The sequence below is a fragment of the Plasmopara halstedii genome (genome assembly GCF_900000015.1).
Source record: "Plasmopara halstedii genome assembly, contig: Scaffold_291, whole genome shotgun sequence".
Taxonomy (NCBI): domain Eukaryota; phylum Oomycota; class Peronosporomycetes; order Peronosporales; family Peronosporaceae; genus Plasmopara; species Plasmopara halstedii.
In genome coordinates this window covers 1-25,283 of record NW_020187212.1, presented here as the reverse complement: position 1 = coordinate 25,283, position 25,283 = coordinate 1, and the positions used below count along the sequence as shown (strand labels likewise).

General features: G+C 42.7%; 4 protein-coding genes across 4 annotated transcripts; 2 read left to right on the top strand and 2 right to left on the bottom strand.

The window, feature by feature from the left end:
* Window positions 1-665: 665 nt before the first annotated feature.
* On the top strand, window positions 666-937 carry PHALS_05727 (uncharacterized protein; the record flags this gene model as incomplete). The annotated part of the gene is made up of 2 exons (XM_024723017.1): window positions 666-677; window positions 761-937. 2 exons carry the CDS (start codon window positions 666-668, stop codon window positions 935-937), a joined length of 189 nt encoding a protein of 62 aa, XP_024574036.1.
* Window positions 938-1,930: 993 nt separating this feature from the next.
* Window positions 1,931-2,298, top strand: PHALS_05726 (uncharacterized protein; the record flags this gene model as incomplete). The annotated part of the gene is made up of 2 exons (XM_024723016.1): window positions 1,931-2,021; window positions 2,105-2,298. 2 exons carry the CDS (start codon window positions 1,931-1,933, stop codon window positions 2,296-2,298), a joined length of 285 nt encoding a protein of 94 aa, XP_024574035.1.
* Window positions 2,299-5,226: 2,928 nt separating this feature from the next.
* Window positions 5,227-6,838, bottom strand: PHALS_05725 (uncharacterized protein; the record flags this gene model as incomplete). Its single annotated transcript, XM_024723015.1, has 2 exons — window positions 5,227-5,664; window positions 5,726-6,838. 2 exons carry the CDS (start codon window positions 6,836-6,838, stop codon window positions 5,227-5,229), a joined length of 1,551 nt encoding a protein of 516 aa, XP_024574034.1.
* A 12,586-nt stretch (window positions 6,839-19,424) lies between these two features.
* On the bottom strand, window positions 19,425-20,309 carry PHALS_05724 (uncharacterized protein; the record flags this gene model as incomplete). The annotated part of the gene is made up of 1 exon (XM_024723013.1): window positions 19,425-20,309. One exon carries the CDS (start codon window positions 20,307-20,309, stop codon window positions 19,425-19,427), a length of 885 nt encoding a protein of 294 aa, XP_024574033.1.
* Window positions 20,310-25,283: the final 4,974 nt, after the last annotated feature.

The window sequence follows — 25,283 nt, the reverse complement described above, 5'->3', positions numbered from 1 at the left end:
GTACAAAGCACAACGAGAGAAAAGTTTATCACTTAAGTCCTTGTTATGCGCCTCTTCTGTCACAATCCAGCACCAATTGATGACCAAAACAAAATGTCAAATGAGCCCTGAATCTGCCCCGTCAGAATCAAGATCGGCTATTTCATGTTACCTGTGACGCCTCCACTTTGTCATCGACCGCGCTTCACTTCAAGCCGATGCTCGTTGGCTCGTGTGCTTCATTGCGTTTGCATCAAGCCAGCATTGATCGACAGAAAGAAAAAGACCAACTAGCAACATGGGTTACTCATCCTAGAGTAACCTCTTATCAATTTAGCATACGCTACCTTGGATCCGTTTGTGATCTTTACGGACAACACACTAACAAATAGCAGCATCATCACCATGCTTCCTAAATAAAATTAGCAAGATAACTATTGTTCAATGACATTTTGACAAAGCTCTGGACGGCTTGTTGAGGTAGCAAAAGGACTTATATGCCACCAAGATATACGGTTGCCATCTCACAATGGTGACGTAATACATTGACGATGCTATTTTACGGCATTCGCTTTTAACACAACATGTGTGGCGCTATTAGAAAGAGAAATGAGTGTTAAGCTAATAAATTGCGGTATCTATACGATTGCGATCGCATTGTACACACCACTCTATAGCTCAAGGTTATGAGTAGAAAAGTATGTGAGTAGGAAAGCATGTATTTGGTTGACATAGAACTGAGAGCCGTATTATAAATACTGCAAAAACACGTGTTTTTCAGGTAGAAGGTCATTTTGGAGACGTACAGCTCAATGCGTGTCATATATTATCGGCCCAATCGATTCAAATGGGTGAAATAAGCCCTCGTCTTATTTTCGGAGAATCTGACCAGACTGCTAGCTCCAGCAGAATGTTTGCAGTCGATGAGTATGGTGAACGTGCAGGACCACCAATTTAAAGAGATCATTACGCCGTACATTTCCTCTCTTCAGAGGTGGCCACTGAAATATGAGCCTTTTTATTGAATCTTGTAATTATCATCCGCATCATGAGAAACCACGAAACGTTGAGTGTCAAGTGGGTTAGTCGTATACTGGAAATAAGGAAGCAGTGCAAACGGGCAACGCAACGAATAAAGTATGCGTTGTATAGTTCAAGATAGCCCTAACCACACAGAGCTCTTAAAAATACATCCTTTATTGCATCTGGCGATTTCAAGGTACTTATTTTCTCATCAATTGGCGATGTCACCACGGCAACATGTGATAGTTCATAATTATGTGACAAGAAGTATACGCCAGCACATCAGACTGACTCGGATCTACCGTACGTCAGAATCATTCTCGGCAAACAAGAATAATGATTTTGTCATTGTCCATGAAAATGTAGTGATGACATCGCTACGCTTAACGATGCGTGACAGCTATACTTCACAAACGCTTAGCCGGTGTATCCGAACGTGACATAGTCATATCTCATTGCAAGTAGCTGCTTGACATTATCCTCTGCTGCTTTATGCTCGAGAAAATCAAACAAGATTACGCTTGCATGGTTTTTTGTATCTGTGCGGCGTCAAGTACAGCATTTGTTAAAGGTCGTAGCGTCACAGACGGCTAATTATGGTTATAATGGATCCACAAGAGACATTCAAGGAGCTTTCTTTCATAGCCTTAACGAATCCTCCTTTTCAATTGCGCCCATCACCATTCAGCATCTTTTTAAAGAAGTCGTAAGGAGCCGTGAAGCAACAGACAATGCCATTTACAGAAACAGGAATTCAATTTACAGTTACCGTATTCACGACTACCATAGCTACGACCAATGCGAACAATGGTTGCTTTGGCAAGATCACGATTCTGAGGTAGCAAATTTCGGCGGCGTAAAAATCATGATTGAACGTGGAATTATCATTGAGCGGTGAAGCGCACTGAACCAAAGGATTTTTGGACACATGGTGAAAATTCATAAACCAAGTGACTTTCAAGCCAAAGCGACCGAAAGTTGTCCATGCGCTGCCAGGACACTCAATCAGTGCGTCAAGCGTACTGCATGTTAGGTCTTGACTTGCGTCACTTGCTGTTTCAGCTCCTGATCGAACGGGTCTCGTTATTATACTTACGTATAGCGAGTTTGTCGTTGACTTTTTGCTTCGATCCCGTCGTTCTAAAAAAGCATAATATATGGAAAAGATCCAACTTATTCGGAAAACTAAATCATAAGAAACATGACACAACAATAACGGAGACTTTATCAGCCACGGTGTTTCAAGTCTTAGAAGTCTATGCCGAAGCGGACTGGAAAAATACGGGGCCGCTATAACTTAATAATATGATTCATACAATCAGTATATGCTGACCTTGCTGACCACCTTTTAGATAATTGAACAAATCACATAAGAATTCAGTTTGACACGCTTATATCCAAAAGTAAGTTTTGCATTATCCATATTGATTATGTTGATATTGCACCGCTGAATGGATCGATACGGCGATTACGTGTCCGCGGTATTTACGATGGCTCAAGCATGTCGGTTACGACTATTAATACGGACGTAATTACGGATATGATTAGAGTCGTTCATTGGTTTAGATAAATGATATTGCTTGTAGAAGCTTCTAAATGGATTTAGAAGGATAGGCTTGTTGTAGTAGCACAGATTAGTATTCACCTTGCCTCAAACCTTCTATTCACATGGATAAACGTCGGGTTTTTTGCGGCGGAATCCTGTTGAGTCTCAATCAATATTGGAAGCGCGTTATGATGAGTGATCCTGGGCTTTTAGCCTAGGGGAAAGTCCAAATGTGTACCAGCAGTAGGAGAGGCTAGATGAATCTCAGCTCGTAAGTGGCATCGGTGCTAGGATAATCTTGCCGGAATCGAAACCCGAATTCCCGCTAATAATTTTAGATTAGTATAGCTTTCTCATTTCCCCAGATGCTGATAGCAGCTCTGATATACCCAATGATCCCCGATAAAGATGGGCAACCTTTGCTTATTAAGCAGTGCTGGTCGAGGTTGATTCTTTTCCACAGGCACCTGCTTGGAGTGAAGCACAACTTATGACATGTGCAAACGCATCACAAACGACGTGGAATGGCCGATCTGGTATTGTTAGAGCCTTTATCGGGGCACGCATTAATTTTTCTTTCTCATCCTCAAACGTCGCATCTTCAGCCGCACCCCAGCACAATTTTATATCTAAGGTGATCGGAGAGGGGATGTGCTATGAAGGCATAGTTTGCACTGTACTTGTGTAAGTAGTTGGCTAGACCGGGCCACTTCCTTCAGTCCATTTGGAGCAAACGCACTGGCCAATCTTAAGCAGTTTTTATTCTGCGGGATCAGTCCGCAGGTCTAGTTTCGCGATTGAGAAATCCCTAATGGGAATTTCGTCGGCGACAAAAACTCACTTACCTCACTTCGTGAAGAGCTTAATTAAGTTTAAGAACTTGAATACCGCTCATAAGTATGCAGTGATGTTCTTTGCATCTCACCCGCGCTTTCAACGACGATGAACAAATGTATCGTCGAAATACGTTTGTGCATATTCAAGATATGGCCTGAAAAGCAGCGTCATGAGCGAATGAAACGCCGCTGGTGCATTGATTCACATATAAAGATGGTAATTGTTACCGCGGATTTGACGCCATTGCGGCGTTTAAAGCTCTTAATATTTAAATATTAGCCAGTTTTTGCTTGTCTTGGCGGGTCAAAATGTTCCGGTATACCAGATCAGGAGGTGCTGACTTCCGCGACATCCTTCGTTTTGAGTGTTCCGCGTTAGAAACGGTTTTTTCACTGAGGTATTATACATAGGCGTTTCAATAAGCGCGTGACCTCCTCTTTGAAGATCGCAAGGGCGATGTGCCGAAGCGCAGTTTGAAGCATGGCCAGAACGATAGCCATCACAACTTCCCTTACGAAAATGAACTTTTATTTTCTGGGAAGGGAGGAAGTTCGAGGAGTGTGTCCGAAGAAAAATATTGGAGAGGTCCCTACGAATCCTCTACATGCAGTCATTTCCTAAGTAATCCGAAACCGTAGTAAAAATCCTTTGAGAACATTCTTCTGGCGTTGGACTATCATGTTCATAACCTAAGCTTAACCACTGAGCCACTAGTCCTCAACAATTTCCCCACCCCGGCCTTATAGGTGTATACGCTGAACATGACCGGTCTCACAGTAAGGCGCGTCTGTTTCACCACCGGCAGTCGAATCTGGTGCTTCTGACGTATTTCACCTGCGTATTCTCAAAGCTAGAATGCGCTTCCAGGACCCCTTCGAGCCTTTTGGTCGCCAGTTCCCGAATCTTTTCAGGGCCCGGATAGACCCAAGCTTCTTAATTTCGTCTATTTGTTCGGGCCATTCTCCCCCCCCGCCGCAAAGGATACAGTCTTTACACGATCTGTCCGCAGATTGACTGCAAGCGCTATCAAATGCAACGGAATTGTGTGCAGTTCGCACAAAAAAGGTTGACTCTTCGCAATGATAAACACACAGAGGTTGAGTCTGTGTCTTCTACAAGGAGCTGATCCGTGAGCATCCAAAGTGCCTAGCAATGTTAGTCTGCTCTGCTTTCTCAAGAGTACAAATACTCAAAATTCGTGTTAATCAGGCTAATACCAGTATATAGGTTCTACTCAAGCTGTCTTTATAACGTGCGGCTTGCAGCCCACGTCTACAATGATCCTTCTTTACAGACTTTTGTAATCTTCCTAAATTCCGATATTTCAAAGTTATGAATGCTCAAAATTACACCAAATGCAATGTGTATTTCGTACATATACCGTAGTACCCTTTTAGCAAATGTGATAGTGCCTCGTAGCAGCAGCACAAATAGACGTCAGCCATATGACTATGCCAGAGCTTTTGTAAACGTCCGCTGTGGGAGTCGTCTTTATTTTTGTCGCGGTAATTAATTGTTCGAAATTAGTAAATTGAGCTTTAATTGATTTTTGTTTTAACTGGTGAAATTATCAAGCTTTGTTCTGGCGATAATCTTTAGTCAATTGTCCTAGTCACGTACATTAAGCCTTCAGGTCGCTGGTATTCTTGTATGCGATCCGTTCATCTAAATTATGCCGAGGAGAACCCGTTACGATCAGTTGACTACTGACTGTCAAGGGATAAATCATTCATGAAAAATTAACAGCTATGTGATGTGATACTTGTATAACAAGACGACAGCAAAACCACAACCGTTGCCAAATTTGATTCAACATCATGTTTAAGGAACTGGCATCGTGACTAAACATTTCTGGGCTTCTTTGAAGCAGGTATTTCTTGATTCTCTAAGTAATTTACCAGATATTCTGCTTCCGGTAACTGCTTTAGGGCTTTCAAGACTTGTTCTTCTTGCCTCGGCTCAATGTCCTGGAGCAGATTCACGACATCCGATTGCACGGTGTTGCTTTTCCTTTGACGAAAGTACCATTCGGAATAACGAAACCATTGCTGCACCACCACAGCAGTCACGTGTTGGGACAAAAAGAGTTGCCAGTATTTCTTAGGATTCATGCGGTTATTTTTCGAAAAGTTGGTAAAGGGGAGGTAGTTAAGCATTCCGACTGCTAGATCTTTAAACTCTGAGTGCCCCATAGCCAAACGAGCCAGCTGAACAATGTCATCAAGCTCAATCGTCGATAGCAACATATCACAAATCATTCTGCTTGTAACTGGCGCTCGCTGTTGGTACAGCATGATAAACTGAAATATCGGCACGAAGTCAAGACTTTTTCGCTTCAACCTTGGTAATGAAAACAGGAGCTGGAAGTAAGACTGGTGTCATATCATTATCCAAGAGAAATTTATTCCAATTTGCTCTAATTTTGCTTGCAACGTCAATGGGGAGAACTTCTTCAAACAGGTGACCAAACGCTTTGGTGGAATACACGATCGTCAATTGGTGTATCGTTAACTTTTGTTCTAAAAGTTTGAGAAAAGCATTAGGGTCAAGGTAATACTTCATAGAGCTTGGAGGTACACTCATATAGTACAACTTGGCATATCGCAGCCACAACATGATGTCATCAAAACCAATCAAACCATGCTCTTGTAAAATAGAAGGTACAATCTCGGGCGACTCTCCATTGTGCAGCCACGCCTTGAGCACCAACTCCTTTGTATCCGGCCTTGAGAGCATGTACCGCTGCATACCTTCAGCTATTTTTTGCGTGGCCGATTTGAGTCGAAGTTTTTCAAAAAGCGTCACGACTTGTTGTAGCGAGTCGAGTGATTCTTTCTCGGGTGTGTTCAAAGCCGACGGCGTCTCCGTCTTAATCGTTTTAAAGTAAGTGGTGACCAAGAATGAAAAGAGCTCTTGATCATTGCATATTGTAAAACCCGTATCTGTTTCCGCGTCGTGGACTTTCAGATTTTTAGGGAAATTCCTGTAAAGAGTAATATAATCAAACCACATGGGAATCTTTCGATCAATTCTTTGACTGTCTTTTGAAAAGTCCGGGAGGCTGATTTTCATGTACTGAAACAGAGCAAATGGACTTTCCTCGGTGAGCGCGCAGTGACGAAAGATCTCTTTTCTAATCTCAAGTTTGTCCCACCAGATACTCGGTGCTTTAAGCAAAGATCTCCAATTATCGTTCTTAAGCAAGGTCTTCACTTCAGACAGCGCAGTTTGAGCTTCAGATTTACGAGTGCTCCCACTGCCAGGCAGTAGCCATTCCGTAAGTCTATGCTCAAGCGGAATCTTCACTTCGAGGGAAAGTTTCGTGTCTATTAGACCGCTGCTTATTTCGTGGACGAAAGGTACCCCTGGCCCTGTCCTCGTTTCGGTGTCGTTGTTAATGTGAGAGTAGCTTTCCTCAGTGACTGTACTGTTATGCGGGATGGTGGCGGTCATGTTGGATTGAGTACGTAAATCCGGCATTTCGTTTGGGCTTGCCCTCGAGTCGCACGCGAAATAAACACATACACCAATAAGGCATTGGACCATAGTGCGTTCTGAGGCAAACGACTTCATAATTGCGCACCACCATCTTTATAAGTCGATTCTCTTAGAATGTGAGGCAAGCTTCTGGATAGACACACAGCCTTAACAAATTTTAGCATAGATTACATGGATGACGCCACAATCATCTTTGATCTGATACCAAGCAATAGAAAGGTGTGATACCGAAATGTTGGATAGTCTTTATTCTCCAAGTAATATAAACATGTATGGAGGGGAAAAGAGTTGAAGCGTGGATATAAGTAACATCCATGTCAAATTTGTATTGCAAGGTTCAGTTTCTTGGCTTGCTCTTTTGAACATTCGTCGTCCAAGCCCTGTTTCTATGCTCTCCAGTAATGACGCAGACAAATTTGATCAGCTGACACCAACACTACATCAGGGAAGTGTCTTTGATGCTTATACATAACAGAAACTGGCTGGGATAAGACAGGCGGTTAGAAAATTGTAGCAGTAAAGCTCGATTCTCTCTGAAATGAGTTGAGAACTGCTTTGAGAACACGTTCTTTGATGCGACTCAACATCTTTTGCAAAAAATAACTATGCAGTCTATGTAAACTATGAGTAACGTCACTGAGTTCATGGAGACCAGTCGAACAATAGCGCACTTACATTTTTTTAGAGACAAAAAGCTAGGGTCATGTTCTGGAGTCATGCTGTACACAGACAACACCTTGATGAATTATGTTTATTGGTGCAGCCTAGGCTTTAGGTGACAAGCCCGTGAGTTGTACTGGATAATATTGCCAACATGCAGCCATCAGAGCGATAATAACACTTGGACTGCTAGCCGCACATCAAGTAACAAAAAAATGAGATTTATTAATACGTATCTACGACATATATAATCAGCTGTATAATCATTCACCCCTAATCATCAGATCAAGCAAATCTAATTCACTTTGTTGCTCCTGGTCAAAAAATTTAAGTCAAACTGCCGCGCATCATCTTCATTAAGGTACGTGCTCAGACGATTCTACAAGTTTTGTGAAATTTGTAGAATTCTACAAAATTGGAATTACCTACACCTATACATTGTGTACCCATTACACAAGTTGCTCTAGAATCAAAGTTATAATTGCGTAGACTGTCAGAAATTATATTTGCTTTATTATCCCGGGAAAAATAAAAATACCAGAAAAAAAGATTATTAAAACAAATAAACCAGATATTTAAAAAAAAAGTGTCGAGCATGTATATATGTATACCTCTCACAATTAAATGAACCAATGATTATGCCTCACCAACAAGGATTATTACAGTGAGGGGACGTCAAGGAGGACATCCTGTGGAACCCAAAACAACAGAGCAAAATGAGTCAAAACTCACTAACTTTCACCGGTGGGATTTGAGTTCACCAATGAAAGTCGTGGAAGACCTAAGAAGAGTCGTATTCGGTCACAACAGGCAATTAATTGCTCGGCTTAAAAGAATCGGGTTCGTAGATGCGGTGTTTGCAAAACTGTGGGACATTATAGCAAAATCTATGATGAAGCTTAATCTTTATGGTAGTCTGGCAAACTATTTTGATGTTATTGATTATTTGTAGCTTTGCATGGGTTACTTCCACAAGAAATAACGATGACTTCAATTTGTCACATTATGTGCACTAGATTTATTCTTATACTGTTTTTAACATCACAAATATGTATACATAAAAATATGTATACAAAACTTTACTTGAAGTAGTATACACCTGTTTTTTTAAATATCTGGTATATTGTTTTATTTTTCTGATTTTATTCATTTCCCTAATATCTACTATGATGAAACCCTATTCAATACTCCAAATATGACTTAATTTAGATTCAGTTATCGGGTTTTCCTTATTTTTATACGACTCAAGGCCAAAAAATCCAGCTTTATATAGAAAAACAGGTTAATTTACTGACAAAGTATGCAAACTCAATATTGTTAAAAAAATCCTCAATAATTCTTGAGAACATACCTCCGACACCGGTTGTCCACTGCGGGTCTGGGTCCATGATGGATCGGAGGCGTTTGTGTGGAAATTTGTTTCCCGAGGACATGCTAAGTGGAGATGGCTAGTGCCACGTGATGTTCCTCGGTTTGGAGCATGGCGGATGAGATGGCCATCCCAACCTTTCGCATCCAGAGCAGGCGATTCTCTCCATTCTTTCCCTCAAAGACCTTAACGCTCACCATGAGCGGATTAGGTCGGGGGAAGTCACCGTCACCGAAGGTGGCGTCATAGACGCAAACGATGCAGACATCTTCTGTTGCAAGTGCTCTAGCAGCGCATTTTCGTAACTCGAAAACGCCTCTTGACGGGCGCCTATTGCCTTGGGGCCTTAGGCTTTAAGGTGCTGCACGCCCTCAGGGCCAAGCAAAGATATCAGTATGTTAAGCCCGTCCTGCATGCCCTGGGGCAAAGAGGAAAATTCCTTCATCCTCGTAGAGGGTCAGTCTATACGACTCAGGTTTAGATTGACTACAAGCGCTACCAAGTGCAGCGGGGCTGCCGTAGCAAAGCGCTTGAGGAAGCGTACTCTATGTCACCGACCTTTCGTTCTTTACAAGAACCAAGTATGAGTCAGCGATCGCAATCCGCTCACTCCAAGAGTAATTAACGCCTTCCCAAGGCTAATCGACTCTTCGGTCTAAATTCAGAACCGAATTTTGTTAATTTTTTATCCTGATTTAAAAAGTAAAGATTTTGCTAAATATACTAAATATATATAGTAAAATCTAAATATTTGCATAACTACAGGCTACCTAGCCACATAGCGTATTCATATTTGGGTGCAGTCACACCATGCACAAATCGTGCGACACACACCCCTCTTACAAGGGTACGGGTAATCTCGTTACAAATTAGGTATTACTTTACTAATTAGGAAAACTTATTGTTTTAGATATTGGCGAATCTGCCGCAACTAGACCAATTACATACAGTTTCAATTTTGAACGAAACAGCGTCTTTAGCCTGCTTAAAATTTTAAGTACTTGGAGGTAGCGGGTTGCGATTCGCTACAATCTTACTGGTTCTTGTAGAGAGCGTATGGTTGGTGACATTAGCTTAGATTCCTTTAAGCAAAGTGCTATGGCCGCCCCGCTGCATGGCGACATTTAAATGTGAATTGTGGGTAATCACAATTTCGATGAGGTAGAGTGTCTTGGGGTTACATGTAACCTGGTATGAAAGGGAAGGTCGCACAAGATGGTGTGACCGTATAAAGGTGTGGATTACACAAGTCGGATGTTCACCACGCCGTAACAAGAAGCCACTACGTGGCGGGATCGTCAGTAGTCATGCATATTAATCGGCTTTTACCATTGAATAAGAAAATCTAGAGATTCAAATACAGGCGGCTATGCCAATTTAAAAAGATTCGTACAATTTCAACTTTGAATGAAAGAGTCCATTTGTCTTGGGTCAAGGATTCTGGTAAAGTTGAGGCAGCGGATTGCGATCCGCTACACCCATACGGGTTCTAGTGTAGAACTTAAGGTCGGTTACCTTTGTAAGATTTTTTAAGCAAAGAATTACGGCAGATCCGCTGCAAACAGTATGTAGATATTGAATTTCATGGCGAGATCGCGCCAAATGTTCGACAAGAAAATGCTATCAAAGCTTTAGGTGCAAACTTGATGCGGCCTTACCTGCTTGCGATGTTACAACGGGTAGAAACCATTTCTTTGAAGAAGTTCACACGTTGTATGGCACATGTAGTCTAGATATCACGGTCTGCCTCAAGATTTATAAAGTCATTGTTCTTATCGTTTTACAAAATAATAAATCTAAGGTTCAGTAGTCGGCTATTATTAAAAACGATCGTAACTCTATCCCATAGATTAAAATCACTTCAGAAACTGTTTCAAACGAGTTCGCTGGTGACATTTTAGCCTCAATGATGCGCATCTGCCATCAGAGTCTGAGCAGTTCGATAATTGATGATAGTTCTGATACACCAAAGCAACATAAAGCAAGTATAATGTGTACCTAGCGTCACTCAGACTCGCAATAATTCGAAGGCTTAGATATCTGGTCTGTTAAGACAGGTCCTATATCACGTCTATAATGACATGATCCCAATTCACCTTATAAAATTTACAAGTTTAAACTTTGGTGTGCTTCGAAGGGTCGATTAATATTTTTGTAGCGGGATACGTTCCCTTCTAGGGTGAGCGAGGTCGTTACATTAAGGCTTGCCCTACATCATGCTTTAAAAAAGATTCTGCTTGAATGAACATCAGAGATCTGTCACTATAATTAATTCTGAATACATTAATTTTGAGCCTAGAGCAGTTTGCGTAACTGGGTACATAGCGTAATACCATTGTAGTAATCACAGTTTTGTAGGAGTTTCACGGTATACTTTTGTATAATTGTGACCAGTTAAAGCTACCAAAAAATTGGAATAAACAAATATGATTAATGCGTGAGCTCGTTGCTCTGCAAAAATTTTATCTAACGAGTTGGCGCTGGCAATCACACTTCCACGAGGCTTTAAGAGCGCTTCCATCAGATTCATACATCATGAGACTCGGAAATCTCTAAGGCGGGTCGCAACACCTGTTTGTTCGTACAGAATGATGACTCTGAAGCAGAGAGTGCCTTTGTACAATGGTAGAAAGAACGAGCCTCTCCACTATCGTTTGGTCATTTGGGTGCAGCGATCGCTGCAAATCAGCTGCGAGACCTTTGCAGCAGAGGTTGTTCTAGATGTCCAACATTGCGGGTCGTGCAAAGCGTTGGGCGTAAAATAGACGTATAGCCGATTTAAACTACTCTCCAAGCTACGAACACTACAAGATCGAACTACAGAAGACGTTTGGACTACCTCGATTTGCCGTTTGTGCCCGTGCCAAGTTTTTGAATCTTCATCAAGGTCGTTAGCACCTACACTTGTATCCACAGCGTGCTCATTATTTTGTATTGACGAGCCAATTGACGTTACAATGCAAATTGGTACGTTCATGAGGGGCTCGAATGATGGGTTGATCCGGAGTAAATGTTTCGTGAGCTCCTTAAGACGCTGGACAAAGCCATCATCGTGCGTGGAAAGGAGAGTTAGCATCAAGCAAACCAAGTTAAACATCTTCGTCCTAAGACAAGCGCATCAACCGACTGCTCCAAGTGACGATATAGAATCAGTGAACATCTTGTATACTTCAACGCCTAAAATTTAGTGTCCACGCAACGATAAAAAGTGGAAAGCTGGGTCATATTGCTGGAAGCAATAGATTGTCTTTTCTGAATCTACAACCGACACAAGGTGCTCATTCGGATAACCACAGACGTCATAAAGGTCTTGCGTTCGAAGGCTCCTAGGAGTCAAAAATCGAAGCGACCAGTAGGGGCTACCCCCTACTGAGCTCGAGAAACGTTTTGTGGATGCTGCAGGTACAGTGAACTCTGACCCAATCGTGCATGATACATATACAGTCTCCACTAAAAGTGATAGTAGTGTCAGGAGAAGTGCGACTTTGATTGACCACTTCAACCTTTCATTGGCACTTGAACGTCAAAAAGCTTTGCTCGAGCGCAAGTTATGACTGTGCATGCTGTTAGCCTACCCGATCTGAAAAAAGAAATGATCATTCGTTTGGCGAATGGATCTACAATAAAGGTACCAAAGCAAGCAATTCGCTTGGCAATGAAGTTTGAGGATTTTTGAAGTAAAAGCGACTTCATCCTTCTTGACCTCAATTAGAACTTTGCCATCATTCAAGGTATTTCATTGTTGAAGCGGTATCAGGTTAAAATTCAGTGGATGAATATAGAGATCGTCGTTAGCAAGTTGTGCAGCGCTATTTCGAGCTGCATGACGACAGACGAAGTAGTATGGGCATATGCATCTGTTAAAGAAGTCACAGTGTCTCAAGTGATATTGTCGTGTGCGATGGCCCCCATGTGCACAGAACAAGCCACAAAAGACAAAAGTAACGACACCAACTGAAGGTGGAGCAGTAAGGCGTAAAAAGACTGTCTCCAAATAGAAGACATGGTCGATGGTAATATGAAGAATAGTGGGGTTAAAGGCAAAGGCCCACCCGAAAGAGAATTAAGATGGCGAGCAAGAAAAGCTTTCCGTCAAGTATTTGTGTGCCCCTGATTATGGTACAAGTTGTATTGGTGAACGAAGTGATAAAGAACAAGATACTTCGAGCGAGTTTGTAGATGTTGTGGCCTAAAATGAAGAAGGTGTCGTCGATGCTATCCATCATATGAAGATTGAAAATACCCCAAATTCAGTCAAAGATTCCCATCGTTGATGAGCAAGAAGACGCTGAAGCGTAGCATGGCGAAAGGCAATAGTTTCGCATTTATTTGCGATCGTCGAAGAAGCAGTCAACGATGTCATCAATACTTGGGAAGTATTTGATGAGGAGACACCGAAGAAAAAGGTTAATGAGCAGGCTTGGTACTCTTGAAGGACAAACCTCGTGTATGAACATGTCAACGAATATGCTAATATCTGTAGACAATGCGCCGGAAAAATCGCCATATGATATAGGCATTTTTCATGAGATTGACATACTTTTTGATACGAGGTATTGTATCACACGGCAGTGGCCGTTGCCAGAATAATAAGCCATTGCAATCTACGCGTTCTTTGCGCAAAGCCAAAAGGATAGTCATCTGCGTGATAGCACTGTAGTACAACAGCCTGCGTCTAGAAAGCCTCAAGTGGTTGGCGCAGTGTTCACGCTTTTAACGATTCGACTATACCTGCTCAGACTCCGGCTCTGCACAAGGATATGATTCTTGATAGAATGGTCGGCAGTTCTTTTTCAGTGCAATCGATCTGAATAGTGGTTTCTACCAGATACAAATGCTCGGCAATGATACACCGCCAACAACTGCAGTCAGTACCTTTATTGCTATGCTGCGAGAAAGATTAGTGATACCACAAGTATTAAAGACCGTTCCCACGACAAAGAAAGTAATCACCAATCTTCTGCGTCTATTAAAAGAGATTGGACGGAGTTACTTTTTTGACTATAGATTTGTTTGTAGTAAGAGAACGGGTGAGATATATAATTTCATGTTTGTCTTGATCATCTTCGTCAAGTTATCCATGTTATGCAAAAGAACAAGTTTTTGCTGATCTGAAAAGTGCACATCTAAGATCCCCATTTTTAGTTGCTTCGTTTGCGAAAATGACTTTCGTGTAGATCCGCAGAAGATCAAAACTATCAATGAATAAAAAATTATTTAAAACAATGTAGAGAATATGAGACAATGGTTGGGCTTGGTCATTTATTTGCACAAATATGCGCTCTATTTGCAGCGTTGGTTTGAGTTCTTTTATTCTCTAAGAGAAGAACATCAAGTAGAAATGGTCAGAAGATCACCACGCGATATTTGCCAAATTTTAGATGAGTTTGCAAGAGTCTTCGGTCCTTGACATTGCAAACAACGATAATCCTTTTCATGTGGTCCGCAATGCAACTTCAACTGATTATACACTCGGTGGTGCGTTGATGCGACACGAAGATGAGGACCAAGAGCGAGTTGTTTCTTATCCGGTTCATGACAAAGAGCTTCTAGCAATGAGGTATGTTTTGATTAAGTTCCGCATGTACCTGCTTGAAGAAGAGCGCTTTGCGATCTACCTCGCTGCGTACGGCAGTTACACTTCTCATTCATCCAGAGAATAACTCGATATTATATATTTTTTGCGTAATGTAACTTTGTTGTACAATGCAAACCAGGCAATACGATCATTGTAGCTAATGCATTGTCAAGACGCCCGGATATGATCCAAACCCCAGAAGCAAAATCATGCACAAGACATGCCAACAATGCGAAAATGTTCAACGATCAAAGCGCAAGCAACAACCACAGTGCACGAAAAAAATGTCGAAGGGTACAAGTCTGATGAGATATCACAGGACTAGTTGGGGTTATTCAACGATTCTCCCGCCAAAGTAAAGCAAGGTCTTCTGTCTCGCACAAGATCACGTGTTCCATCGTTTTGGAGAACGCAATTGATTGTTGTACTATGTGCTTGGATAAGAGGATACAGCAATGGTTGAGGCTCCCAATTATTAAGGCTTGCGTCACCATGAGACCATGACAGCTCTTTGGTCGGTCATCTAAGACGTAGAAAACGTTTCACAATCGTTCCCGGGATTACTATCGTCCACATATGAATAAGTGGGTGCACAGGTATGTGAGAACTTGCAAAATTCATCTGTGAGCGAAACCATCGGGTTCCACACGGCCCCACATCAATCATTGGCAGTGCTAGCTTGAAGCTAAAAGTCTGTGAGTATAAGTCTCATTTTCGGACCTCTGTGTGACACATATGGACACAACAACATCATTGCGTTGGTGGGTCAATTCAGTAGGATAGTTCATGATGCGCCTGATTCGGATATGATCTCTGCTGAGAAAATAGCTAAGGTCTTTGTAAACCTTTTATTTCGTCCGCATATTCTTCCTGTCGATATCATGTCTGACCTTAACACCCGTTTCGAGTCGAAGTTTCGGCGTGCACTGTTTAGACGTTTGGGCACCAATCTATCCAATTTAAGAGCGGTATATCCTGAAAGGACGGTCAATTGGAGCGTGTGAATGACAAGACATGACAAGCCGTGAGGAACAGCACGTCGATAGCTTAAATGCGAATAGACAATCCATTATGCAATTTGATCGAGACATCATTGCGAAAGCTCAGGATCTGTAAGAAATGCAAAGAAAATTGTTTAAGAAAAACACGAAGTTGAATAAGATAAATACTTTCGCATTACTAAGCGCGACGAATCTGCCTGAATATGCAGTGTCGAACTTGGAAAGCAGAAAGCGTTTGCCGAGATTCAATGGACAATGTTAAAATGCAATGATGATGCATATACAAAAGCCTTCCCAACACACATGCGCCTACATTCTACATTTTATGTGAGTAGGCTTAGTTCGTATCTTTTAATGGATGTGCCAATCCTACCATACCTCTGGCGGATGATCGATCTGTTCATGACATTTTTCCATTTGTACACAAATGACAACCAAGTCTTCACTCTGAAGATTCTTTTCGGCATACAAGCGTTGAAGGACATCAAATTACTGATCCTTTACTAATTTCAACGCCTGAAGGCAAGAATCATACTCAGCACAGAGTACCTCGAGAATAGATCCTTCAACAGAGCGCAGCAGATGTTCGTGATCTAGATCACAAGCCTTCTCGTTTCTCCGGAGGCAAACAAATCCACCATGAGCATTATGAAACCTTAGTATAAGACAGGACTCCAAAGCCGAGCATCAGACGGAATCATTGTTCAGAACGTCGAATTTCGAGTTCTGCTCTGCTTTAGGATTGGAAGAGTGATCGCAGCAATCTTTTAAATTCGATCAACGCTGTTGTAATGTCTCACTCTACCCGCAATGAGCGCTCCCACTTCCAGAGTCGCTCAAATCTTTTCACGATCAGCCCCTTCACCGCTATCAGGATCGTGTGGAGAGTGTCGTTTGGTGGCTGAGACAATAGTGGATAATGACGATCGATCGACTCATCATCGTGAAAGTAGCACTTGAATCATCAACGCTTCGACAGTGTTTGGTCGCTTGGCAATCCGTCGGACCCGGACACGTAGAAACCTCGTCAGGCCCTTCCGTCCGTTGTCCGCGTCGTAGACCACAGCTACGAGAATTCCTTGTAGTGTTTCTGGAGGCAACACTACCGCGACAAAAGCTGGGTTTTGCTGGGATGTCATGGGTAGTCTTGCCACTACCGATACGATGAAGCAGACGCTTCATCTCGTTTTGATGCTTTAGGTGAACAAACTTCCGCCAAGAGTCCAGCTTAGCGGCTACGGGTTGGGTCGGATCATCCCGACTCTTGATCAGGCTAAAAAAAGAAACATTCCATGATGAGCTTCTTCTCTATCTCGTCAAAGAGCTCTGTAGCTGTTCGTTTTCGCTTATGCAAAAAACGCGTTTAAAGTTGGCTCGTTCACTTGATCGTTGCACTGTTGATCGGAAAGTGAACTGCTCCATAATGTTCGTAAAAGTAGCAAAGAAATTTTGACTTTTAAGGTAGAGATGATGTCATGGGCTACACATGGTCATTACATGAATGTAGATCTATGGATCTGCTGTATTTAGTGTAAAAAATCTAAAAGACGGTTACAATATGGTTTTTCTAAGTGCATACGTGAAATCTTATATGAAGTCACAAACAATATATGTGATACCGATTTTTACTTGAAGATCCTAACTGATGACGAGACCGACGTGTCTTTGTCTTTCGAAGTGAGTGACATTAGCCAGTCACTTCTACAGGATAATTTTCACGAAAGTTAATGTTCAAGCTTTGAAGTTCAGGCTCCGTACACCAAACATCGTGTATTAGTCCAAGCTGAGGTTTAATGTCAGTACACCCTTTTATTATATAAATCAGGAATTCCAACGTTTTATTAGTAGATTTCTAGTTGCCTTTGAGGTACTTTGGAATCATTAACTCGTTGTGCTTCAGTTTTGATGCCCGTGCCATCCATAATGGAATGTCTCAATTTGTGCACCGGGTAAGAAGATGCGGCTTTAAGCTTTGCAAGCCAACTACAGTGAAGCTGACGTCCGACTAGAGCGTCGATTATTTTTCTGCAATATACAATGCACGACGCGGTCATCGAGATGAAAATCACAGTACCGCTCGTCGCCATGAAACAGCTGTTACAGCTATCGAACAATAGTCAAACTCTCAGTCCGATGTTACTAGTAGAAGGCTCGCTTTGACGTGTGAACCTGTATCCCATAAAGGTTGCTAAAAGCCAAGGGTGCGCCAGATCGAAAGTGGCAACGACGCCACGACAAAACTTTTCGTATTGAGGTATTTGTTTCACTATACCAGATTCTGACCGCAGCCCTGGTGTACCGGCCAGAATACCAGACGTTCTACGTATGACTGGACCACACTAGACTCAATGAGTTGTATCAGCGACGACCCTCCGGCTGGATATCGTGTGCTATCTCGGTGGTGGTACATTGACCCTCCGAGAGCTACTGCATACGTCCAAAATGAGATTATCCGAATCTTAGTTTCTCCACGCACAGCGTGGCTTCAGTGGTCCGAGAACGTATCGCTGCTCCAAATTTAGAGGATAGCTTAGCATAAGGGGATGGTAGAGAATCTGCGCCGTCGGAAACAGAATGTTTCAAATTTGCCTGTATCGCAAGAGCAAGATCATGGTATTGCTTGATTGATCCTATATTAATTGATATGTTAACTCATTTTCGTTTTGCTACGACCGTGAACAGTTTGATATAGCGTAGTCAATACTTATTTTCACGGCTCGCAAACGCTCAATGTGTAAGTCTGTAAGTGAACCCAGTGGTCCCATCACTACTTCATGTGTGTTTTGCCTGTCTCTTGCATCCGCATGTTGATTCTGCTCTCAGCCATAGTGTCATGCACCTGGTGCATGGCGCTCACTCTTATTGAATTTGAATCACTTGCTTTTAATCAATAATGCGCGTGTCGTAAGAAGAAAATGTGATCGTGATCTTCATACATCGAACCGTGCGAATAGGGATTTCTCAAAAGCTCAGGCAGTTACTTGACACCCTCATCTTCGATTGCAAAGTTGTTGCGCGCGATATCCGTCGTCTCAAGGAAGTCTTTAATCCGTGTATCTAAGCAGGATATCCATTTCATAAAACTCCTTTTCGGATTTAATTGTTGTGTTTCTATGACGTGCGGGTTTCGATAATTCATTTCTTTTATATGCCATAAATCGAACCTCTGACCACTTTTTGCTCCGGTCTTTTTATCAGCTTTGTGAATATCTTTTGTCGGGTGCAGCACTGCGATATGTCATTTGATTGAGATAGGAGCAGTCATGGTACAGTTACTGAGTATGCTGGCCTCTGATTTGCAACCGGGCTGCCGTAGCTCTTTGCATAGAGGAAGCTAAGCTCAGATCCCCAACCTTACGCTCCTTACAAGAACCAGTACGAGTGTAGCGGATGCAATTCGCTACCCCCAGGAGTACCCCAAAAACTTAACCAAGGCAAATAAACTCTTCTGTGTTAAAACTGAAGCTGTATTTAACTGTTTTAGTTGCGGCAGAATATCTAAAACCTTAGACTTTTCGTAATAAATGAAGTAATACCTAATTTGTATTGCAATACCTCATTATTCTTATTTCGGTTTGGCCACACCATTGTGTGATTACACCAACTTGTGTTATCCACAACTATGGACGGATACACAATCTTGTGAGACCGCCCTTTCATACAAGGGTACGTGTAACCCTGTTACACTGTTTTTCTGGTGAAAAACCAATTGGAAAACCATAATCTATTTCATATTAATTCAACGTTATCGACTTCACCTGCCACTACTTTTCGAACGTATGCCATCTAATCTCGAAGAAGAAATGTTTTTCAGCGTGGCACCTGCTAGATCATTCAACTCAGAGGTGATCAAATAGCGACTTCAGATGATTACTTCTGAAAAAGCTAATCAGCAAACATTTCAGTCGGTAACCAATTGCAGCAGCACAGTCGTCACTTGCTTTCTGTCTTCTTTTGTTTCAAGAAAGCAAGCATGTCCTGATATTTAAGAGGATAAAATCTCCGGGTCGAACCCTTATGATTAACGTACAATTGGACATATCGATTCCACAGAAATTCGATACGTTTATTATGCTCCCCATTGGGAGATACAATCCTCAATAGAACCATCGGTGATACATATTTAGACAGCCACACACGAAACACCGACGTAAATGTTTCTGACCCAAAAAGCAAAAATTCCAGCATCTCTTCGGCTAATTCTTTCAAATGTGAGTCTTTGTCTTTGCGAAGAAACTCGAACAATTTCACCACTTCATCCACTTGTCGTGACTTGCGTTTCGCAAGTGTCAGGGCCGATTTTGAAACCGGCTGCGGCTGATAAATTCCCAACAAAAATTTAAATAAGTCTTCGTCGTCGAACTTATCATGACTTGTGGTCGGGTCATGGAATAAAGTGGCAGGGGAAGCCGTGTTTGCCTCTTTTGCGAAAAAACTGTATACCGCATGCAAGGACCTGTACTGAATAATATACTCGAACCACACGATCATCTTCGGATTAATGCTTTTAAGGCCAAACAAGAACTTCGGGAGAGGAACATCAATCAAATAAAAGAATTCCTGAGGCGATAGACCAAGTTTTAGACAGTGTGCAATTATTTCTCGTCGTATGACGGGGTCGTCCCACGATATATCCAAATCACGAAGCGAAATTCTCCAATCTTCTTTACCAAGCAAGGTTTCCACTTTAGATAACATAAGTTCAGCATCATGTGTTTCCGACTTTAAAACATCACGCAGTGGCGACTCTGAGAGTTTACCTCCAACCGGAATCTCCAATCCAACAAAATGTCCCGTATCAAAAAGATGTTCATTCATTGGGCGAATTAAAGAAACATCTGGCCCTGTTCTCGCTTCGGTGTTGTTGTCAATGTGAGAATAGTTTTTCTTCGATACAGTAGTACTGTTATGCGTGATGGTCGCGGTCATATTGGATTGACTACGTGTATCCGGCACTTCGTTTTGACTTGCACTCAAGTCGTACGCGAAACAAGCACATAGTATGTATTGCACTAACAAGCATACAAGGCATACGATCACAGTGGGTTCTAAGGCAAGCGGCTTCATGATGTTTGGATGTCGATTCCTTCACAAAAAATTGAAAGTGAAGCAAGCTGCTGGATAATCAGACACGCAGCCTTGTCAATAATAGCCTAGATTACATTGATGACGCCACGATCATCTTTCATCTGATACCAAGCAATAAAAAGACGTGAATCCGAAATGTTGGCTCGTCTTCATTCGAAAGCCTGATTCATAGATTCAGAAGAAGAACCCACAGTTGCAGAAAAAGGGATTCGGGTGTATGCAAGGGGGAAAATGTTGATGCGTAAGAATAAGTAACGTCTATATCAAAATTCGTATGGTAACGTTCATCTGTTTAGCTTGTTTTGGGCATCCATACTCCAAGCCCCTTTCCATACTCCCCGAAGACAAAGTTGTTCAACTGACGCAATACAAGTTTGTCTCGTCCATAGCAAGACCCTTCTTTCGTTTCCACAGCGATACTTCTGTGCTGACTGACTTACTTTATAGCTGACTGTTTGAAAAACCACAAGCTCTTTTGTATACAACATTTTATTGTGGAATTTATATTTCTGTGTGGCTTTAATAATTATGTCCTGACATATTTGAACCCAGTTTTGTATTTCTTAGGTTATCCAAAATGAGATTCACTCAGTAACCGATTCAAACCTTGATGTTTATAAAAAACATGCAGCAGAAAGTCTAGCTAGGCAGTGCAGTAATCAAAGTAATCACAGCAGTAAGATTAGCATTCGATTGTTTAGTGGATTGAAGATTTGTCCCGCAAGCAAGATGTACGACAGTTGATAGGTTGCTGTATTATCGCGATGACCTACACCAAGTAGGAAAAAATAGTATGATACAATCTAAGCAGAACATGCAACACCTATAAGATCTTCCTAAAAAAACGAATACAAGTTAGTTCGCATTGATTTTTCAAAATAATATCTATTTAAGAGACAGTTACTCAAAATATATATATATCTTCCACAACTTTCTCTTTTTATAACGTGCGGCTAGCAGCCTACGTGTAACATGAACTTCTCCTTTACGAAATCTCATCATCTTCATAAATACAGATGACTTCAGTACTTATGAAGTTAACAAAATATACAGAAGTGCAATATGAAATATGGTTAATTGTACACCGTAGTTAAAGGGAGTTATGAACACTGTCCCCCTCCCACTAGGATGTGAATCACATTGGGGCTCACACCTCTGCTGTCGTATTCAGACACAGCACAAAAGCGTACGATTTACTGTGCCTGCAGTTAATCTCCACACTTTGCATTTACGGTGCCATACATGGACCAAGACCCCCCTTTCGTGCACTCAAACAAATGCTCGATGGGCCCCGGAAATGGCGCAGTCGTTGCGACCGACATGCCATAAAAATTCTCGGTGAGGATGCCGAAAGTTTTGTCGATGCGAGCGGTCCCAGATACTTAACGGCTCCCACCTTAATCCCGAGCAACGGATGGTCTAGCAGATCTCCGAGCAGAAGGCGCTCTTTGCGCTCAGCATCCCCGCAACACGAGATTTCCTTTCTCTCGACTGAATACGTTAGAATAAACGCTGCGAAATCCATGAAGATGTCCAGCTCATTGTACACAATGAGCTGGAGCTGACTTAAAAAAATTCAGCTTGCTCTAATGCAAACGCTAGACTCACGCCGACTCTTGCTCGAATCACCATGTCGTTTTTGAGGTTGCAAATCGACTAAATTCAATTGTTGCGCTTTGCGAGCTTCGTTTACAGTGGCGTGGGCCTTCCGATCATACCAAGAATAAAGCAAGTGCGAGAAAATTGCTCCGCGAGCGCATTCTCAGCCCATAGATGATCGCATTCAAGAGTGCCGCCTGCAATTGGGGCAGCTGTGGTCGGGAAAACCTGTAGCTCCCATGACGGATGTCCCTGAGCGCTAGAAGCTGGCAAAAGTGTCGATAGATACCAGATTCAGTTCACGCACTGGGCGAGAAAGACACGTCGCCTTACAGGTCATAATCGTTACTTTAGTTAGCAATCCGGCATCAGCTAAGCGGATGTCAAGGTATCATCCCATCACCTTAAATTACTGCTGCTTACAAGCCTGTTACACTCCATTAGGAGCCACACTAAGGGTCTAATTTGCTGCAAAGTTGCCACCTACCGACAGAGACAAGAGACCCTGCTTATTCTCTGGAGTAAATTAAGGCCAAGATCGCGCTTGGTCGTAAGTGGCCACGGCACTACGGTATTCTGCAAGTGTAGATTGTCTAACTTCCACGAATCTTTAGGCTCATGAAACATTCTCCACTTCATCAGGTATTGGTAACACTCACTTGCCCACCTTACGGTCTATGTATATTTGGATCGCTCCCTGCACTATGAACAGTGCGCGAGAGTCCCACGGATGTGACAGTACAGTGGTTCTCTTTGGAGGTCACGGAGTGCGTCCGGGATGAGGCGAGCCAGAGCACTTTACTATCCTAGCAGACGCTGTTGTCGTTGAGCGTACGGTCAACTGCATGCGATAGCTGCAAGATCGGCGACCACGTATGGATCTTGACCAGGTTTAATAAATATGATGCCGTGTACTTTAAAGAAGTACGCAAACAGACATTGGACGTTATTGGTGCTCGTCACGATATTTTCGCTGAGCAGGATTAGCAAACATGCCCATCACTCTCATTTTTGCGACGAATGCAGCCGGCAAGAAATATTGATCTACGAGGAGCTTGCTAGCCAGCATTGAAAAAATGATAGATGTTACGCTGCGTTCTAGAAAAAGGAATGGACTAACCGAAACGAATTTACATGTACCCTTGTATGAAAGGGCGGGTCGCACCATCTTTGCGACCGTACTTAGGTGTGAATTACACAAGTTTGTGAAATCACACAATGGTGTGGCTACACCGTAACAAGAAATCACCACATGACAGGACTGCCAGTAGTAATGCATAATACTATATAAATTAGGTTTTACTATATTGATTAGGAAAACCTAGGGGTTTTGATATTGGCGGCTCTGTCGCAACTAAAACAATAAAATACCGTTTCAGTTCGAGCAGAAGAGTTTGTTTACCTTGCTCAAGGTCTTTAGTACCTGGAGGTAGCGGATTGCGATCCGCTACACTCGTACTGGTTATTGTAAAGAACGTAAGGTCGGTGACCTTGGCTTAGCTTCCACTAAGTGAAGAGTTTCGGCAGCCCCACTTCATTGACGGCTTGCTGCTTTAAGCTGGATCAAATATTAGGTACCTGTGATAAATGATAACAATTGAAATTTTTATGTGAGACTCGAAGAAAGCTCATACCTCGATGGAGCTCAAGGTAAAGTGCTGGACGTGCGACATCAATATTTGTGTAATCCCTGGTGATCTTCAGGCTGGTGATATCGACATTCATCAATGCTTCAATGACATCTTGTATGCTAAAATCAGTGCGTTGAAACAGAATTATCAGAGGGTATGCACCAAATGAGGCGATATTTATGGCCGCAGCCAGTGAAGTCGGTGTGTTCGTGTGTCGACAAGACGTCGGCACAGACCGACTGAGACGTTCTCATTGATTACGTCATTGGTGCGGCTTTTGCAGACAACTCCCGTGAACTGGTTTGTTGCTCGATGCAGCGGGGCTGCCGTAGCTTAGCGTTTGATTAAGCGTACTTTAGGTCACCGACTTTTCGTTCTATACTTAAAACAAGTACGAGTTTAGCGGATCGCAATCCGCTAACTTCAAGAGTAATTGTTGCCATAACCCAAGGCTAATAAGTTCATCCGTTTAAATCCAAAACTGACTTTGTTTATTTTTATCTGCGCCTAATTTTAAATGCATAGATTTTCTTAAATATGAATAGTAAAATCTAAATACATGAATAACGACTGGCTATCTAGCCCCGTACTGTATTCGTGTTTAGGTGTGGTCACACCATGCCCATCTGGTGTGACACACACCCCTGTGACAAGGGTATGTGTAACCCCGTTATACTCTCCCCCATAAAGAATGAGAACACTCACAGTTCCAATCTATTATTGTCTCAACGAGGCTTGCGTGTCCGTTGGACACTGCATCAAATCAAAACGACTTCTGTGCTCAATGAGCCCTGTGTCAATGACACCGAATTCTCCAAGTCTCGCTGGTTCTGACGGCGAGCACGAGCAGAGCCCAACTTCTTCTCCCGCACTCGGTGCAACGTCGGACAGTGCGTTCGCAGCACCGAGGAATGTAAATACTAGGCTCGATGAGCACAAGCGTCGCGCCCAGCGCACGCTTTCAGTGCCGAGTGGCCTCGTTGAGGTTGTGGAGGTAGTCGACTATGAGTCTGACACTCCTTTTTCCGCATGGGATAACGAGAAAGGTGAGCTGCGCCAGCGGCGAGATACGAGCCCTGCTCGCGCCTTGCGGACCTTATGTCCGTTCCCGGATTTCCCGTCAACTGAGGGACGTGGAGTGATTACCTATGACCTCGACGGGGAACAGAGGCGGCAGCTGGAAGCTGCCCGTAAGGCGGCACTGTTGAGCGCCCAACCACGGTCGGTCATTGATTCTCGTGTGAATTGACTTCTGCTCAGCGAATCACGCTGTGGAAGCGAAGAGCACGGTAACTTAATCATTACGCGTCCACATCATCGGCCCCCGGCCATTACGGAAGTTGAGCTTGCCAAACGGAAAGCTCTTCGAGCTCATTTCTTGGTAAGAATCTCCGCTGAAAGCTCATCGCACTCGTTTGAGTGCACAACGAGGTGGCTCTCGTGTACCCGCAATGCGGACAATACCTGTAGTGCT